The sequence below is a fragment of the Solanum stenotomum genome, chromosome 11 (assembly GCF_019186545.1).
Source record: "Solanum stenotomum isolate F172 chromosome 11, ASM1918654v1, whole genome shotgun sequence".
NCBI lineage: Eukaryota > Viridiplantae > Streptophyta > Magnoliopsida > Solanales > Solanaceae > Solanum > Solanum stenotomum.
Window position 1 is genome coordinate 45,338,694 of NC_064292.1, and position 20,813 is coordinate 45,359,506.

At 33.8% G+C, this 20,813-nt stretch overlaps 1 protein-coding gene across 1 annotated transcript in view; it reads left to right on the top strand.

Moving 5' to 3' along the window:
- The window catches only part of LOC125845069 (probable L-ascorbate peroxidase 6, chloroplastic/mitochondrial), a 19,579-nt gene extending 6,554 nt beyond the window's left edge, over positions 1–13,025 (top strand). Inside the window, exons 6-12 of the mRNA XM_049524489.1 lie at positions 9,492–9,559; positions 9,657–9,743; positions 10,408–10,482; positions 10,580–10,657; positions 10,736–10,840; positions 12,428–12,502; positions 12,774–13,025. Coding sequence (XP_049380446.1) covers positions 9,492–9,559; positions 9,657–9,743; positions 10,408–10,482; positions 10,580–10,657; positions 10,736–10,840; positions 12,428–12,502; positions 12,774–12,926 — 641 coding nt within the window. The 3' untranslated portion in view covers positions 12,927–13,025. The remainder of the gene's footprint in view (positions 1–9,491; positions 9,560–9,656; positions 9,744–10,407; positions 10,483–10,579; positions 10,658–10,735; positions 10,841–12,427; positions 12,503–12,773) is intronic.
- Positions 13,026–20,813: the final 7,788 nt, after the last annotated feature.

Here is a 20,813-nt window from a genome sequence, read left to right on the forward strand (position 1 = left end):
TCTTTAGTTAGTCCTATCTTGATAACTTGTATTTGAGGTTTTATTTCCTCGTATAATATCTCCGCTGGTGCTGTATAGAATTTTATATAAAATAAATTTCCTTTTGTAACTCTTTTGTATGTGATGAATGCCTTGTGTAATTCTGGTATTCCACTAACTTCTTCTCCGTCGTATGTGTATACGGTATTTAACAGTCCATAGTTGTAACATGTTCTTACTAAATTAGCATTAGTTTTTGGCCGTGCAATTAGCTTGTTATATCCTTGTAACTTTTGTGTCAAATAATCTTGGTTTGGTTCTTTTGTAGTTGATCTGGGGTTAAGGTTTAAATAAGTTTGATTTTGTGTATATTTTCGATATAGGTTCGTGTGATGTAGTTATATGTCTTTTTCTCATTTTGGTTTTGCAAACTATCTGCGTATGTAGATGTTTGTGGTTCCATGGACATGTGTCTAGGTGTCCTTTGGGTAAATGGTTTTTCGAATAGCTGGTTTAAGTTTGCATTTTTATGTTGTTTATCACTAACTTGTTTGCTTGTACCTGCAGCTGTATTTAAACAAACATTATGGGTTTTAAGGAGTTTCCCATCGTCTCCTTTTAGCTCTGGGTTTTTTCCGTCTTCCGATCGACGTAGCTCCGCATTTTTATAGTCATGCTGTTGACTAGCTTTAGACTTCAGATTATCTTCATTAGTCTTTAGCTTTTGTATCTCGTTGTCCATACTATCCACTTTTGTACAAAGTGTAGTAATGGCTTTGAGTATCTTTTCAATTGTATCTTCTTCCTCAGTCTCAATGGTATCAGAGCTATGGATAATAAGAAACATGGTAAGAAACATAGTAGTAGAAAGATAAGAAAAATAAGAAGAAAATTAAACAAATTATATCCGGAATATAAACAACTTAATATCATAAAAACTGATAACGAAAAATTAAATCAATTAATAGATAATATATCTAAAGTAGAATATAAATATATTCAATATTTAAAATTACAATGAATAACGAGAATAACGAATATAGACAAAAACTTAATGAAATAATTATAGCAAAAAGACAAGAATTAACACATAGTCAAAGTAGACTTAACAGTAATATATTTGCAGGAATTTGTCACAAATCTATAATAACACAAAGAAAGACTATTTTATATCTGGAAATACAAATAAATAACTTAGAATATAAACTTCAACACAATCTATAAATGAATAAGGAAGAATATTTGTTTTTGAAATAGGTAACTTTGTATTCACACAAAAGACCTCATCAAGTTTCTTGATGAGGAGGGATTTACAAACCCCCCGGGGGTGCCATCATTCTCAAATCCAAAACCAAATTTTCAAAAATTTACAATTGTCCTATAAACTCTACTAAACTATCTGCTTCCCCCACTAAATCTTGTTTACACCAAAAAAACAAAAGACTAAGGCATCTCATCTTGATCGTCTGAGAACTGCTAGTCCTCCCTTCAAAGCACCTTCCATTCCTTTCTTTCCATAGTGTCCACCAAATGCAAGCAGGTACATTTTTCCACCAATCTCCCTTTGATCCTCTCTTCCCAATTCCTTGCCAGCGTGTTAGTTAGTACCTCAAAAGTGGTTCTGGGCATTGTCCAGTTAACCCCGAGTATACAAATGAACATGTTCCACAGATCTGCAGCCATCCTGCAGTGCAAAAATAAATGGCCATTTTCTTCAGCCTCTTGTTCACACATAAAGCACCTTGAGCAGATCTGTAAACCTCTTCTTTATAGCACTTCGTGTGTTAGACAAGCTCTTCTAATTACTAACCAAGTGAAGCAAGCAACTTTTAGAGGATCTTAATCTTCCATATTAATTTCCAGGGCCAAGATGTTATCAAAGAGTGGTTGGTGTTTCTTTCCCAGTAACAAGACTTTACTGTAAAAACTCCCCTACTATGCAATTTCCAAACTGGTTTGTCGGACTCTGCATTGATGCCAAGGAACAGGTTCAAGGTCTAGAGTAAGTCTGCTACCCTTTCAACCTCCCAATCATTTAGAGCCCTTCTAAATATAAGATTCCAGCCTTGAGGACTCCACATCTGCGCTGTAGTGTCATTTTGTTGTAGGCTGATGATGTACAAGTCAGGAAAGAGTATCCTCATTTTCACATCGCCTAACCAAATCTCATTCCAGAAACTGATCTTCAGGCCATTCCCTACTCTGAAAGTCACCTGCGCATTGAAGTCGGTCCACATTCTCCTAATAGTTTTCCATACTGAGCACCCAAAAGTACCATTCACCTCTTCAGTTATCCAATTACTCTGTAGGCCATATTTCTCAGCTATGAACCTCCTCCATAATGCTGTATCTTCGCAACAGAATCTCCACAACCATTTTTGCAGCAAACTAGTGTTCTGAATACTTAAATTCTTAATGCCCAGACCTCCTTGTACTTTGCTCATTATCACCTCTTCCCATTTAACCAAGTTGTATCCTTGCTTCTCTTTGTTCCCTTGCCAGAGGAACACCCTTCTCAACTTGTTGAGTTTCTTTCCAATACTTTTTGGTAGTGGAGAAAGACTTAGCATATAAGTTGGGAGGGCATCCAGAACTGATTTTATGAGAGTCACTCTACCTCCCAGAGATAAATATTGACTCTTCCACCTTGTCAGCTTCCTTTCACTTCTCTCCAAGACTTCACTCCATACTTCCAATTCTTTGTTCTTGGCTCCCAAGGGCATCCCCAAATATTTGGTGGGAAGAGAGGCCACTTGGCAGCCCAGGTTGTCGGCTAGGCCTTGCATATTATTGACTTGATTAACTGGGAACAGGCAACTCTTCAGCCAGTTCACATGTAGACCTGAGATGGCTTCAAATATGGTTAGTATTGCCCTCAGATGCCTAATTTGCGACACTTCTGCACCACAGAACACAAGAGAATCATCTGCATACAGTAGATGTGTAATCTCCATGTTATTAGCTCTGTTAGTATATGCACCAAAGCCTCTTATCCACCCCAATTCATTAGCCTTTCTAACCATGTAGTTGAGTCCCTCCATTGCTAGAAGGAACAAGAAAGGGGACATGGGATCTCCTTGTCTCAGTCCCCTTTGTGATTGAAAGAAACCTTCTGGACTCCCATTTATAATGATTGAAAACTTCACTGTTGACACACAAAACTTAATCCAATTCACCCATTTCCTCCCAAACCCCATGTCACTCAGAACTTTAAATAGGTAGTTCCAATTTACATAGTCGTATGCCTTCTCTATGTCCAATTTGCATAGAATACCTGGTATCTTTTGCTTTACCCTGGAGTCGACCAACTCATTAGCCAATAAAGAAGCATTCATTATCTGTCTATCCTTAAAAAAAGCCATTTGATGCTCGTTAATCAGTCTCCCCATAACTGTTTTCATTCTTTCAGTGATCAACTTAGCGATGATTTTGTACATTCCACCAATCAGACTTATTGGCCTAAAATCCTTGAGTTCCTCTGCTCCATACTTCTTAGGGTTTAATGCCACAAAGGTGGCATTCAAGTATCTTTCAAACAATTCATTCTGGTGGAAGTTATGAATTGTTTGCATCACATCATCCTTTATGATCTCCCAGCATTCCTTGAAGAAACACATAGTGAAACCATCTGGGCCAGGAGCTTTATCCCCATCACACAATTTGAGGATGTGTACCACTTCCTCTTCTGAGAATGGTCTCTGCATCCATTCTTGCTCCTCTTGACTTATTCTGGGGCAGTTCATCATCACAAAAGGTGGCCTCCAGCTTTCTGATTCAGTGTATAGCTTCTTATAGAATTTTGTTATATGCTCTTTGATTTCTTTTGGTCCTCCCCGCTAATAACCAGTCTATCGATGGTGTTGTATCTCCTATGTGTTGTTGCCACTCTTTGAAAGAACTTGGTATTATTATCTCCCTGCTTTAGCCATAATACTCTGGATTTCTGTCTCCACCTGGACTCTTCATTCTTTGCTAACTCTTCTAGCTCAACTAGGATTGTTGCTCTAATAATCATCTCATCCTCTGTCTGCATTCTGTCATTCTGAATCAAATCTATCTCAGCTAGCTCATTTAGTAACTTGTTTTTCTTGTTGATGAGTTCCCCAAAAGTTACACCGCTCCATTCTTTGAGTTTCTCCTTTAGCATCTTTAATTTCATGCTAAGTTTGAAGTCTGGGCATCCTTCCACAACAAAACCATTCCACCAGTTCTGAATTAAATCTTTGAAACCCTCAACATTAGTCCACCAATTTTCAAATTTGAAGTAAGGATTCTTTTGTTCCCAGTCACCACATTGTAGCATAATGGGGTTGTGGTCAGATAAAACTCTAGGCATAATTTGTTGTCTAATGTTTCTGAATTGTTCTTCCCACTCAGTTGAGTAGAGAAACCCATCCAGCCTAGCAGCACTTTGATGGTTAGGCCCTCTGAACCAAGTGAAACTCCCACCCTTTAGACAAGGGTCATGTAACTCCATATCCTCTATCCACCTCGAGAAATCAGTCATTACATTGGTTATTCTCCTGCATCCTCTTCTTTCTGCCATTGTTCTAACAGTGTTGAAGTCCCCACAGGTAACCCACGGACCTCCACTTAGCTCCCTAACTGCACCAATTTCTTCCCAGCATTTTAATTTTTTAGTTCTAGTGTGTGGGGCATACACACCAGTGAGAAACCAGCAAAACCCATCTTGGACAACTTCGAATTTGTATGTAAGTGAGAATTTGCCTTCCTCTACACTACTGCCCACCCAAATTCTTGAATCCCACATTATCAGGACCCCCCCGCTGCTGCCATTGGCTTCGATATACCCACACCTCATCCATCTGCTAGCCCACAATTGTTTGGCAATCCTGTCTACATCTTTGCTGATTTTTGTCTCCTGAAAGCAGTAAACATCAGCTCTCCATTTAAGTAGAGAGCTCTTAACCAGATTCCTTGTTGAAATCTTGTTAATCCCCCTAACATTCCATGATAATATATTTACTTTCATTTGAGAAATAGTGGCTGGACTCTCCCTCTGTTCCTTACACCTTCAACTTCCTCATTCAAATCTGATTGCAAATTCTTCAACTCATTCTTGCCAATTCCTGTGTGTCGAGGAGTTGCTGCTTCACTATTTTCCCCTATCTTCTACATCCCCCTTTTTCTTTCATCGATCTTCATCAGTAATGTATGTGTTTCTCCCCTAAAACCTTCAAATGCCACTCCGTAAGTTCTGCTAAGTTCCAAAATATGTGAACTTACCCAATTGGATGCTTCGACCTCTGCATCTGTCTGGTCTCCAAAACTTTGTATGGATACCGGCTCAACATCATGAATCTGCTGAATTTGCAAGCCTTCTTCTGGCGATTTTTGTACTCCTGAATTCTCCCCAACATCCTTAGGTTGGTCGATTTCCTTTGCTTTATTGCGAGTTGGTTCAACAGCCTCTTCCATCTGGTTAATCGACTCTCCGAAATTTTGATTTGCAGAGCTGTTGATGTTCTCTACCATCTTCGCTTTTTCCATTTTGTTGTACGCATGTAGGAACTGAGACGCTAGTTCCTTGATGTCCTTTAACCCTTCGAGAAAACTCCCCTGCTTATCACATATTAAGTCAAGTTTTTTATTTAAAAGACCCCCTTTTTTAGTTTGCTCTGGCCCAAACCTTTGAACTGGGCTTTGTTTTGAGTTGGACTCGCCCCGGCCCACTCTTTTATTTATTTTCAAAATCTGCCCATGCTCTTCTGTCAAAACACGTGATTCACCTGCTGTGTTTGATGCTTTTTGACTTTGCTGGAGGTTCTCGTCTTTACCCAATGGTTCTCCGCCTTGTATCCGCTGGGTAATGACTTCAGAGTTCCGATCTTCTCCGGCGACCACCCTTACCAGCGATTCGGTCCAAATTTGCATTGTATAGCATATTTCACCCCCGTCTATGGTCACCTCTTTGGGTATGTCTGCTCCATCTCCTTTGATTGTGATTCTTGCCCACTTGAGATGATTTCTCAATTGGGTTTCCTCTTCTGTCTCTACCCACCCTTTGCAAAAATCTCTGATAGCCTTGAAAATTTTCTGGTCCCAGAATTGCAAAGGTAGCCCTAAAATTCTTACCCAGGTTGAGCTTTCTGTACCCCTCCCGCATCTCGTACCTACCGTCGGGTTCCACCATTGGAGGGTAACTGGCTTATTCCTCCACTCCCAGTCCCCTTCGATCACTTGCTCTGCTGTGACCCTAAGTGCAAACTCAAATAAGAAGAGCCCATTGCCCATTTCATAAATGTTCAGATTGTGTGTCTGTTTCCATAGTCGATTGGCCCATCCCCTGATTTTTGCAAGAGTCGTTGTTTCTCCGACTCTGGGTTCAAATACACCCACCAAACTCCTCTTTAACACTTCGTTGTGCTCCTCTGGATCATCTGTAACAAAGATTCTCTCTCCCTTTAGGACTACCTTCTCCTTTTCAGCAACTTTTGACCCCTTGTTAGCCCATTTAATGCTTAAGGAGATTGGTATTAAATATATTAATTTTTACATTTAATCTTGAAGTAATAAAAACCGATAAGAATGTTATTGCAGATTACCTATCACGACAAAGCTACTCAGACTGAGACTGAGGAAGAAGATACAATTGAAAAGATACTCAAAGCCATTGCTACACTTTGTACAAAAGTGGATAGTATGGACAACGAGATACAAAAGCTAAAGACTAATGAAGACAATCTGAAGTCTAAAGCTAGTCAGCAGCATGACTATAAAAATGCGGAGCTACGTCGATCGGAAGACAGAAAAACCCCAGAGCTAAAAGGAGACGATGGGAAACTCCTTAAAACCCATAATGTTTGTTTAAATACAGCTGTAGGTACAAGCAAACAAGTTAGTGATAAACAACATAAAAATGTGAACTTAAACCAGCTATTCGAAAAATCATTTACCCAAATGACACCTAGATACATGTCCATGGAACCACAAACACCTACATACACAGATAGTTTGCAAAACCAAAATGAGAAAAAAAGACATATAACTACATCACACGAACCTATATCGAAAATATACACAAAATCAAACTTATTTAAACCTTAACCCCAGATCAACTACAAAAGAACCAAACCAAGATTATTTGACACAAAAGTTACAAGGATATAACAAGCTAATTGCACGGCCAAAAACTAATGCTAATTTAGTAAGAACATGTTACAACTATGGACTGTTAAATACCGTATACACATACGACGAAGAAGAAGTTAGTGGAATACCAGAACTACACAAGGCATTCATCACATACAAAAGAGTTACAAAAGGAAATTTATTTTATATAAAATTCTATACAGCACCAGTGGAGATATTATACGAGGAAATAAAACCTCCAATACAAGTTATCAAGATAGGACTAACTAAAGACATGATTATACCCGAGGACATCGGACAACAAGAAGAGATATGCAAAATAGAGATATCAAGTTTTTATGCCAACAAAAGAATAATTGGTATATCAACTATTATACAAATAATTATTTAAACGGAAATGCTATATGGAGTTATTACTCGAGAGATCAATTAATGATATATTCAAATTCAAGAGAACTACGAAGAACAGATATGGATGAAGTCCAGCGATGGATCTTATCATTATTAAAACCAGAGGAACAACCTACGACAAGAGCACTAAAAGCAGGATTTATTTCAACAGAGTTATTAACCAGATATTGCAAACTAATTGGACACAAATATCCTAATCACATATGTTCAAAGTGTAATGGAGAAGATAACATAATTCCAGGTGGAATAATCAACGAAGAAAACAAGAAGGAGAAGATTAGAACGGAAAAAGTTATGTAAGTAAAATAATGTAAAGTAGTCAAATGAGTACGTAGATAAGATGTAAAATGTCATAAAAAGAATAGTGTATAGTTTGGTGTGTGTGTCATAAAGCAGGTATGTGTCTTAAATATAGTGTGCAAATAATGACAAGTGTATGTGTACATTATTAATATGTCGTAAATAGGATAGTGGTAGACAAAATAAAAACTATTCATGAATAGTAGTAAATAGTAGTGGACAGATGTAAAAAGCGTATTAGAGTGTGTATGTCTATATATAGACTCAGTTGTAAAAATTGTGAGGCAGACAATGCCTGATATATCAAAGACTCTTTTCAAAAACCTCTCTAAAAAAATTTAAGTATTTAGATAAATGGAGCAACAATCTGAAATTCAATCAGATATTTCAGATAGCATGAATAAGTAAGAAGCAAATGTATATTGTTCAAAAAATATGCGGAACTAATTTCATATATTCATGAATATCATATATATGATTGAATAAATTTATGTTAGTTATTATGTATTAGAATTATTTGAATCATGATTTCTAGTTTATTAGCACACTGGAAACAGGGAGAAAACTTCTATACTATGCCATCCTAATGCTGAAACCGGTAGGCGAGGAAGCCGTTTAGAGGAGTAAACAAAGTTGAGGCGCTGATAAGAAGGAAGTATCCGTAAAGTACGATGCTAGTAGTGACAAGAAAACATTTTTTTTGATGACAAGGGAAACCCGCAGCCGCTACCCTTTGGGTGCGCACAGGGTAAAACCCCCGCTCCTATGCAATAGCTCGCAAACCACATAGGAGAGGTAACCCGCACTAGGCAAGCCCGGTGCGACGAGCTCGACCCAGAAGGCAAACCCCTTGCTTTCGCTGGCAAGGGGTTTCGAACTAGTGACAAGAAAACATGATAAACAAATAATCTGGTTCATAATGATCTAATATGAATTTAATCAATTATGAATATGGTAGGAAGGAATAATTTGAAATAAAAAACCTGCATAATAAAGAATATGACTACATACATGCATGATAAAAAACTACGAAACTTTAATCTTATATGTACTTAAAAATATAGAAATAATTGAATTAAGAAGAATAATATGGGAAAAAATATTTAATGATTACGAATCAGAAGATATATTGAACCAACAGTAGTATGAAATAGACCTACATGATTTAGACTACGAAAGAATAGAATGGTACGATTTAGAAATAAATTCAGACTAAAATGAACTACAAATATTTACAATATTGGACAGAATCTATGGAAAATATAAAACTATTGGAACAATTAATGGAAGAAAATTTATACATGTACCAAAGAACCCAAGATATGTTATACCAGAATATATCATAAATAATATTAATGAAATATTCAGATTAAAACAACTATCAGAAGAATATTACAATAAATATTATTATATTTTACCATGAATTTCGCACTACCGAAAAATAACATTAAAGAAATATCAAGATTAAGACGCTTAGCAAAAGAATATTATAATAAAATCCTTAAAATAAATTACTCACCTACCACACTACCACGTACCACACTACCACTTTCATAAATCCACTTCCATGAATCCCTCAACTACCAGTTCCGCACCGAAAAATGGTGCATTTTGTATAACAGTCTACTATTGCAGAATTATCCTCCATTTTCTTTAATATATATAACTAACTTAATCTTATTGATTAGATGCTGGTCCCCCTTCCCCTTCTTCTCATTTGCGAGATGTCTTCTACAGAATGGGACTAAGCGATAAGGTAAAATTTGTCAAAGTTTTTCTCTAATTCATCTCATCAATGATCTCAACTTCTTTGTCTGAGGTACGCTTCTCACTAGTGAATTTTTGCTTTCTAGGAAATTGTGGCACTTTCTGGGGCACACACTTTGGGGAGATCCAGACCAGAGCGTAGTGGTTGGGGCAAGCCAGAAACGAGATACACGGTATCCATTTCCACGCTACTTGATATTATCATTAATTGTTAATTGTTGTACTTTTGAGGCGATTTTGCAAGTTTCCATTCCGACTTAGTTTTTTCCAGCTATAATGTTAATCTAGAAAGAAGACTGACAATTGAGGATCATGTCCATTAAAAAGCATGCTGCAGAACTCAAAATGCTCCTTTGTATTGTACCATTCTCAAAACCAAACAAAAACATCTTTGTATTTATGTGTCACAGATATACATAATTATGCTGTTAGTTGTCTATGAATCATTATTCTACACCCTTCCTCTTAAAATTAAATGAAATGTTTGGACTTTGTTATCAGAACACTTTTTCCTCAAATTAATTTGAATAATATTCTCACTTAGCCCTTCGTATGGAAATAGGATCTACTGAGGGGCTGTGTGATTGGAACCTAATTTCCTATAATTTCTAATACATAAGGTTAGTCTTTTGCAATTTACATCTCTATTGTTCAGTCAGTTAATATTAGTTTCTCATGTCTTGATTTTCCTCTATGGTCTGTACCATGGTGCTTTTGTTTCTTTACAAATCTTAATAAAAACCAGATATCTGCTGCTAGCCTCTGAGCAATGATCTACTTATGTTTCTTGCATATTAACAAATCTGACTTTTTTAAGCTGATTTGTCTGCATTACAGAAAGATGGACCAGGAAGCCCTGGAGGACAATCATGGACTGTGCAGTGGTTGAAATTTGACAATTCCTACTTTAAGGTGCTGTATGATGATAATTGCTAAGACTCATAGGCACTGAGGTCTGATGAAACTAGATGAATTGTTACTTATTATTCTAAATTTGAATTGATGTTAGGACATTAAAGAACAAAGAGATGAAGATCTGCTAGTTTTGCCTACAGATGCGGTTCTTTTTGAAGATTCTTCATTTAAGGTGGAAAAGAGAGTACAACTTCGCGAGTTTTGTCAATACTAACTAATTTTGCTTCCCTAACAACTTACATGCTTGCAGGAATATGCAGAGAAGTATGCTGTAAATCAAGATGTATTTTTCAAAGATTACGCGGAAGCCCATGCCAAACTGAGCAACCTTGGTGCTAAATTTGATCCTCCTGAGGTTTGTCAGCAGAAATATTTTTCTTCTGTTAATAGATTATACTTCTTGCATCTCTATTTCTATATGAGCTGTAAGTGAGTTTATAATGGAGTCTTGTTGCACACTCATCTAAATCTTTTTATGAAGTAGCTGGATGAACACTTGTCACCATTTTTTAATTGATTACTATTTGTGTGAAATCTAAATATAGATGTCCCTGTGTCGTTATGAGCTCCTTCTACCTGTCTATTTTTGCTCTCCAGCACAACATGTAAGTATAGCGTCCTGACTAGTTATATAGAATGAATATAATTACCGTCCCACAGAGAATTTGCACCAATCACTTGTTAAATACCAAGATTGGAACTTCTTTGATTTGTTCAGCCAATCTAGCTTTGACTAAAACTTATCAAGGATTAAGCCAAGGAAAGATGTAAATACTATGGGATTTGCTCTTAGTGTAAAGTCTTAAGATCAGATATCTCCTAATACTGATGAAGAGAATCCATTGTAACACGCCCTGTTTGTGATTGCATAAGGCAGACTTGGTATGCTCCTTCACTATTCAATTTACATATAAGCGTTTTGGACCTATGATATTCAATCCTAGTCAGACCTATTCCTTTTTCCAAGTTCAATCGTAAGTTTCCATCATATTAAAACTCAAAAAACAAGTAGATTTCAGTAATTATACCTAAACCACCAAGAAGAAAGAGAAAAAGAAGAAAAACTTTGTCAAAGCAGACTTCTGTTCAAGAATTCCTTTCTTTGCACTTCATTTCCTTGCCAAAGAAAAAAGTTCTCCCAGGCCCTGCTTGATTTCTCCTTATATAAGTAATGGAACAGCAACTTAGAAATTTCGAAATGCTGAAAACAGCACCTGATGCTAAAGCTGGAGCACCTAACTTTGTCTAAAACTTTCTTAGACAGATTTTCGACTACCACACATTTCTTCCTTAGAGCATAGGCACTGGTTTTCAGAGGGATCGTTTTGATGGTTGTGCAGCATCTAGCTGCTAGCCTTCTGCTAATATTCTACACCTTCAATAATTTTACCACATGTATGTGTAGGGGTTTCATTGACAAACCATTTGAAACATTAAAATCTAGGTTTTGAGCTCTGAAATACGGCTAAGTAACTCTCACAGATATATTTTAGTAAATTCTTAAAGCTGAGTCAAAATGCAGCTTGATCATAGCATGCTTGACACCCAAGAGATATAATTTCTTCTCAAAATATGAACTTGGTTGGAGAAACCTATGAAATTCCCTGAAACTTAACAAATCTGAAGTTACAATTACCTGATTGTATGTAACTGAAATCAACTCATTTTGTCTGGCTTGCATGAGTACCTTCAGCGCTTGCTCTTGTACTCTAGTTCGATCTTCAAGTGTTTATACTCATTAGAGAATATTTCCGAGATAGTTGAGATAGTCAAAGCAACTCTAATATGTCTTCCAGAATATTCATTCATATGACTGTAAAGTAAGGCAACTTTTGATTCTGTACTATAATTTCTATTAATCACTCAAGTCACTTCCATTTCCACGCAACTCTTTTTTTTCCTGTGTGCAACTCTGACTAATTTTAGCAAATTTCTTGGACAGGGTTTCTCAATAGACAATAGCCCTACACAAGGTCAGCCAGAGAAGTTTGTGGCAGCAAAATACTCAACTGGAAAGGTTAATTTTAAATTCCTTATTATGTTTCCTTCCGTTAATTAGTTAAAGTTCCAGATTTGCATTTTAATTCCTGGGGAGATACATACATGTTTAAGTTTTACTCTTTTGGTTGCTGCAGGATTAAATACAACTTATCATCTTTAGTTCTGCTGTTTCTTTTAATAAAATCCAAGATCAAGCTATTACCAAAATTTTGCATTCAAACGTAAAATTGTTAGTTTAATGAAAGGAGAGAAATAAATTCAACGAGTCTTGCTTATTTGAATTGCAGAGAGAGCTCTCGGATGCTATGAAACAAAAGATCCGAGCAGAATACGAAGGCTTGGGAGGAACCCCAGATAAGCCTCTCCCGACGAACTATTTTCTCAATATCATAATTGTGATTGGTGTTTTGGCAATTTTGACATATTTGCTTGGAAACTAAGATGGCTTTAGTTTGATCTTGTAGATATTTTGTGTGCTTTATATCAGCATTATTGTAAATGAAAATTTTGCCAGTCATATATGCAAAATTTGAAATTTACACTGTGCTTTTCTATCATTTTCTTCACACTGTTTTGTGCCTTGCAATTCATTCTCACTGAGTAACGTCAATAGATTTACATTATATTGTACATATGTCCGATTATATATGTTTAAATTAATTGGCATTACAGAACTATCAATTAATTAGAGAAAACTCCAAAAATAACTTATCAAGGTTTAGAAGTTCATTATATCTCAATTTGCTTTCATTAATTGCCCAAAGTTGTTTATATAAAGCATCCGCGCCTAATTTACTTAAATCTAACTCATATTTTGCAACAATTAAACTTGAAAAAAGTTATTTTTGTGACTCCATTCATAATTTGATTTCAGTGAACTGTTGGCATCGATGCAAAATGAGGAGTAAATGGCTAAAAACATCCCTCATTTATATCTCAAACTTAAACTACATAATAAACAAAAAAACATCCCTAAACTATTTTCAAAAGTTGCAACTTACATCCCTCTGTTAAAATCTGTCAAGAAACTAACGACTTCAACCAAAACTACTACATATGTACTTCACCTCAGCCATGTACCAATGCATGCGTTAAATTCGATGGGTCTTACAAATTATGTTGCTTGACCGACAATTTTATGATCGGCAAAAAGATGTAGGATGGATCAAATCATCTTATATAAAAGGGAATAGATCTAATTGTAATGTCATTGAAATATATATGTTTTTTGTTGTTGACAAGGAAGCTCGCAGTCACTATCCTTCAGGGTTCAGGTGTGTATAGGACAACTCTCACTTAAATGTAATAGCCCGCAAATCACACTGAAGAGGTTATACTAAGCAAGTCTCATACGATGAGCTTGACCAAGCAAACATGTAGGGAATTTTGTACCTATGAATTCGGGATTATCTTTCTCAACCAACTCGATACCCTTGCGGGCATCATTGAAAAAAATAATTATCTCAAAAATTTTGAACATTGAATTACCATTCATGTCCATACTTGCTTTTTGAATAACATGTGAGCTCTCTATTAAATATATAAAAGCAATGTTAATTGGATAACATGTGAGCTCTCTATTAAATATATAAAAGCAATGTTAATTGGACAACATGTGAGCTCTCTATGCTCAACAATTACCAATTTTTCGTTTCCTTGATGATGAAGTTTTGTTGGGAAGAGGGTGATGTTATTTGGAAAGAAGCAAAGAACAAAAAGGTGGAAATTGATGTTAATCAAGTAACAAATTTATGTGACCTGTTGAATTTGGTGCAACAAATGAATTGATCCATGGGTGAGGTGAAGAAGAGATATTGTAATTTTTGAGAATAGTTTAGGAATGATTTTTGTTCATTATGTAGTACAAGAATGTAGTTTAAGTCTGAGGTATAACTGAGGGATGTTTTTGGCCATTTACTCCAAAATGAGAATCATAATATATAAATATAATCAAATTCGAGAAAGTTGATCAACAACCTGTTATCACATTAAAAATATACTACAAATGCTTCAGTCTTTCAGAAGATTATTGTGATTAAAAGAAGCTAAAAACAAAATTGTAATAAATTCATTCAGTATTCTCAGCTTTCTTTTATGTGGATTTGGACGGAACGGTATCGACTGAAACCTCCTCTAGGCTTGGCAATGGCAATGGCAATGGCCCTCCTTTTGGGAGACAAGAAAATATTTTTTTAGCAAAATCAGCTGGATGTGCACCTGCATGTATTTGAAAAGTTTCGTAAACAGTAGCAAGAGTGAGATTCTTGACTTTTACAGTCATGAAATATTCCAAATATCCTGTCAGGCGTTCGTTTAATTTCTCAATCTTCAAAAACTTGTACTTATAAAGGATAGACTCTTTGTTGTATTCGTCGATAGCAAGGTGAGCTAGATCCATGATTAACCGATACTCCTTGTCTTCCTCCTTGAGTGCATTCAAGTTAAATGGCAATGTAGCAGCCAGTACCTCAGCATCACCAGGAAAAGTATCAAGGTCCATACCATTGGTTGAGTTAAGTTGATTAAAGTAACATTCCCAAATTTCTTTAAATTGATAGCGATGTTCCGGCAAAGCACCGTTGGGAAGATCTACGTCGGAGTCACGGATATTTACTGGGCCTCGTTTCCTCCCGCAGAGGTATCCATTTCCTTGTTTGATAAACTTGAAAAACTCTTCTTCAGTCATCTTCTTCCTTGATCCTCCTCCTGGTTGTTGCCTATTCTCCTCCATCCCAACATTTACAATTGATCTGCCAAACCCTCTAGATCTGGAAAATTAGGTTTGTAAGCAAAATGAATTTATATTTTAATCTTTATTTTGAAAAATAAAGTAATTATCCAACTAAATAGGGACTCATTACACTTCTACTTCTAAACAAATTAAAAAACTTTGTAATTATAATTATTTAAATTATTTCTTTTTTTAAAAAAAAACACTAGCTAAACAATCTGTTTAGTTTACGTGAATTTTTATTTTCCGTTCTTAAAGTTAAAATTTTTTATATTAAGTATATATATATATATATATATATATATATATATATTAAATTTTAATTATTAAATTAATGCATTTAAATTTTAAGTTAAAAGGTAAATTAGACCAAAATATAGAGGCTACCGTATGACATTACATTTTTTAGGATTTCAAGTTATTTTTCTTGCATGTTGGACATCGTGTTTTAAGTTATTTTTGTCAATAAATTAGAAATTTGAATATGTATCGGGCAAATATTACAGGAAAAAAGATATTTTTACTTGAAATATTAAAAATAAATGCGGCGAATTGATTCACGTTTTTTGAACTACTTCTTTATAGTAACTACAAGGATAAAAATAAATTAATTTGTTTATTTTTAAAACTCTTTTTAGTATTGTTCATGTGGTTTAATTAGTGGGATCGCTTCTAAATTTTTATAATTATTTCTATCTTTTACTTAAGAAAGGCATGCAAAAGTATTTTAACGGAATTAGGTACAAATAATCTATCTATGTCATATTATTAGATACAAATATAAAATATGTACACGTTAAAGAAGTTCCAGGACTATGACACAAATATTGTTAAATTCAGTTGCTGTATAATATTTCATGAGGGGAACATGTACTTGATTAGTATTTATTAAGTTGTGTGAAATTTGTTCATATATCTACTAGAAAATGTAGTTGCTTGAATATTTTTCCTTAATTTATAAATAGGAGAGAATGTTTGTTTGGCTGAAGTTTATGGTTGGTCTTATTTCCTTTATTGATTAATGTTAACTATAAAAATTTGATATGCTTTGATCCACATGTCAATCAAAGTCGAGTGCACTCTATCTACATACTTAGTATAGAAAACTATATATGTTCTTCATATTAAAACCAACAATTTTTTTTATTTAAGGTTTTAACATATCGTTGTGGTTCGGCTTCACTGATTTTCCTTCTATTCTTGGATTTTGCATAAAAGATATTTAATTTCATAGGTAGGTAATTAATATCAATATTTACAACTAAAATTTAATATACCGTTTTGAAAATGAAGCATAAAGTACTTCAAAATCACTATTTGAATTCTAGGTAAACACTAAATATAGAACAATATATAATTTAAAATATTATTGTAATAAATGCATACAATCAACTAATAAACTAAGCTTATATATTTATTCCTAATAACTATTATAATTTGCCAGGATGCTAAATGTACTAAAATTCTCTTATATAAAATTTATAATAGATTGAATTTTGAAATTGTGCTACAAGTCTATTTTATGATTACATATATCAATTAAATGTGAATCGCACACGTACATACGTATATTACTTTTATTAAAAATGAGGCTGTAAGGATTCGATCCCAAGTCTTCACGCGAAAAAGTAATTGGCTTAACTATCTGAATTGCAACACATTACTGCCACTTTGTACTATATTATATCTAGGGGTGTGCAAGTCAATTCATAAAGTCAAATCGAACCGACGAACCAAATCAAATCGAAAAAAAATCAATTTGTGATTTGGTTTGGTTGGTTTGGCGGTTGAAAAAAAAAATCGACCACTCTTGGTTTGGTTTGGTATTAAAAGAAAAAAAGTCAAACCTAACCCAAGCCAAACCGACATAATATATATATATATATATAATTTTATTTATAGATAAAATATATTATTTATAATCTACTTTGTGAATATATTTTTAATTAGTTTATAGTTTTCAATGTTTCTATATTTTATTTCAAATTTGGGCTTGTAAGATTTGTAAATATTTTATGTAAACATTATGCAAACCACATAGTATAACATACAAATTACATTTTATCCCTACTCTTTCATAAATTACAGAAATCCCTTTATTTTAATACCTTTTAGATACATAATTGGGAAGCGCGGATACTTAATTTAGAGATTTCTGTTATCATTTACTGCGCTAAATTAGGGACTAAAAACAGAAAATATAATTGAATCCCACAAATCAAGAGTACGCTTCTTTCTTCTAACAATCAGTCGTTCGCAAAAAGGTAACATAACTAGAAAATTAAAATTTCAAGTTGTCAAATTGTGTCTCCCTGTTCTTCTAAAAAACTGCAAAAGCTTGATCCAAAAAAAATCTGGAGTGGAGAGAAATTGATGGTTCATTCCGGCGAGCCACCCTCTCTACGGCCGGAAGATGCAAAATCCTTGCAAGATTGATGGTCTTCGGACATAGCAGCTACAAGTTTCTATTTTTGTTTCGTTTTTATGGTTGTTTTTTCTTTTTATTTTCTTTTGGTTTGGGATGTTGTTTTGGCTTCTTGAACCTTTGGTGTCAAGGGCGTTTATTATTTTATATTTGGTACAATTTGCAGCTATGTATTAGTGTGTTATGCAGTTTCAATGGAATCAATGTCGAACAAAAGTGATTGGTCAGTTTCGAATTGTGTTTTGGAAGAAGTTGTCTTGCCAACAAGATACAAAAGAATGTCCAGTAGATCAAAAAAAAAAGGAAGAAAAATCCTGATGAAAAACTAACATCAAACATGAACTGTTGTGGGCGATGTGTACAAGAAGACCACAATTGAAGAACTTGTACTTTCTTCTCGATAGAATCTTGATCAATACTTTTTTGGAGTACTTTGCTTTTTTTGATCTAATAATTTTCAAATTATAACATTTCTTTCCACTGTTGCAAATGTTTACATTAAAAAGTACTTTTAGCTTACTAATTTCTGATTCAATAAATTGAATTGTTACGTTTTTCAGTTCTGCCTATATTTTTTTATTGTTAATTTTTGATAAAGTGAATCCGGTATACATATTGTGTATTATTTTGTGTTTGATACAAAGTTATTTTTAAAATATACGTTATATTGGTTAAGTAATTAATGTATATGTAACTGCTAATAAGTACTGAAAATACTATTACATTGCATTGATTTGTTTAACATAATGAATTTGATACTTAATTCTTTGAAAAAAATTGAATCGGATAATATAGTATCAAGTGTTGTGATATGTACCAGATAAGAGTTGTGATGTGTATAGGATAAGAGCCATAATGTTAAAAGGTACTAAATATATTACAAATTTAGAGGATTGTAACAATTGTAAATATATAGTATCAGATTTTGTGAGACACATCAATTTGTGATTTTTAAAGCATGATAAATAATAATTGTGTATCATATACATAATATATTTTTTGGCAAATTTGTATCAGCTTATACACATCAATTTGTGATTTTGAAAGCATGATAAATAATAATTGAGTATCATATACATAATATATTTTTTGGTAAATTTGTATCAACTTATAATATAGTATCAAGTGTAGTAAATTTATAAGAGACATAATGTTAAAAGGTACTAAATATATTAAAAATTAACTGATTTGTATCAAGTATAAAAATATAGTATCAGGTGTCGTGATACATACAAATTTTGTTATATCGAAAGTAATTGTGTATCATATACATAATAAAGTTTTGAAAAATCTTGTATTTGCTAATAATATACTATCAACTATAGTAATGTGTACTATACTTATAAGAGACAAAATTTAACAGGTATTAAGCATATTGAAAACAAAATGAAAAGCGAAATAAACAATTTTCAACATAAAAACTCTTCACATTTAGAAGTAGTATCTTCAAAAGGGAAGAAATACTCAAAAACACTAATTAATGTATCTTAAAATCAATATCACCAACAACTGTCGGTGAATCGATATATAAAAATCTATTCTACATTAACAAGATCATCTTCTGTTGGTGGAGTGTAGTCACTCTTCGACCTTGTAGGATCATCATTCTCGCTAACATATTCCGTCTTGGTTGAGACCATACTTTCATAACAATGTTGCATATCTTGTGCGAAGATAGTCACTTCGAAAATCATTAGATTAAATGTTGATTTCACCGCTCAGAAATTCAACAAAAACAACAAAAAACATTTCGCAATCACTAAAAAAAGAAGAAGATACATTATAAAAATAGATCAAATGTGTAAGTAAAGAAAAATTGATTCAATAGTTACAGACTGTCGCTTTCTTGTTGCATAATATCTTGAACAAATTCCACCTCAAACGAATGTTGTGGATCCAATAGTAACATGTGAATACATAAAATTACAGAAAAATAAAAAAAATAGTAAAATACATATTGTTGGTAATGCAGATCTGGATATGGCCGAGGCAACCTTTCTACCCCTTTTCTTAGGTGTTTTTCCATGTGCCTCCTTTTTAGGTTTTGACTTCTTAGAACTTTGCTTAGCCATTGTTATAGGATCATGCAACCTACTAGACCTGTTTTCTGCCCCGTTAAGATCTTCATAATCAGAGATTCGATTAGTGTTGGCTGTGGCTATTTGTGTAATCCCAATACTAAAAGACGGATGATCCATAAAGTATAAGAGAAAAACGAAAAAAAAAAGTTGAAGATGAAGAGACTACCTATTTCAAACTCTAAAATTAGTTGAATGGAGAGAGAATTAGTTTGAAATTCAAAATTGGAAAAATGAATCTGTTGAGAATAATGGGGGAGAAAATTTTGGAGAGGGAATCGTGGGTTGTGGGAAAATTTGAGGAGAAATTATTGGAGTAAATTTAGGGGTGGAAAAGTAAGGTTTAGACTTCTTCAAGAATAATGTATCAGTGGTTTAGTTTTGTGGGAACAATAGGGATTCTAGTATTTTTTTTTAAATAGTAGGGAAATATTGAGAATATGTTAACTAAGTGTGTGTATTCTAGTAATTTTTCCATAGTTTATTTTGTATTAAGATCCAAAGTTACAATTATATTGTTATAGCTTTTCAAATTCGAAGTTAACAATTTACTTTGTAAATATTTTGTTTTGTATTCAATTTACCCCTAGACTTTAATCTTATTAATTTAACATAATGAACGTTGATATTTCAAAAAAAAACATTTTGTAACCATGTGAATTTTACCGTCTTTTTGAAAATTTCTATTCATTTAATATTTTTAAGTTTAGCTTATCACACAGGTAAGTGAAAATCTATTTGATCTCTTTTTCAAATACCGTATAACTGTAAAAAGTCAAAAAAATCGAAAAACCAAAAAAACTCGAAAGAACCGACTAAAACCGAAACTGAAAATATCAACTTTATGTGGTTTGATTTGGTTTTAGATTTAATAAACCGACATAATTGGTTTAGAATTTTTGTAATGAAAAACCAAGCCAAACCGACATATGTACACCCCTAAAATTATATCTATTATTTTTTTATTTTAATTTATGTGATGTAGATAGAATTTAGAAATTAAATTAAATTTTAATATGATTTTTAGATATTTTAAGTTGTTAATTACTTTTTGTTTGCGCAAATTTAATGTGAAGAGGTCCATTAAGATGTC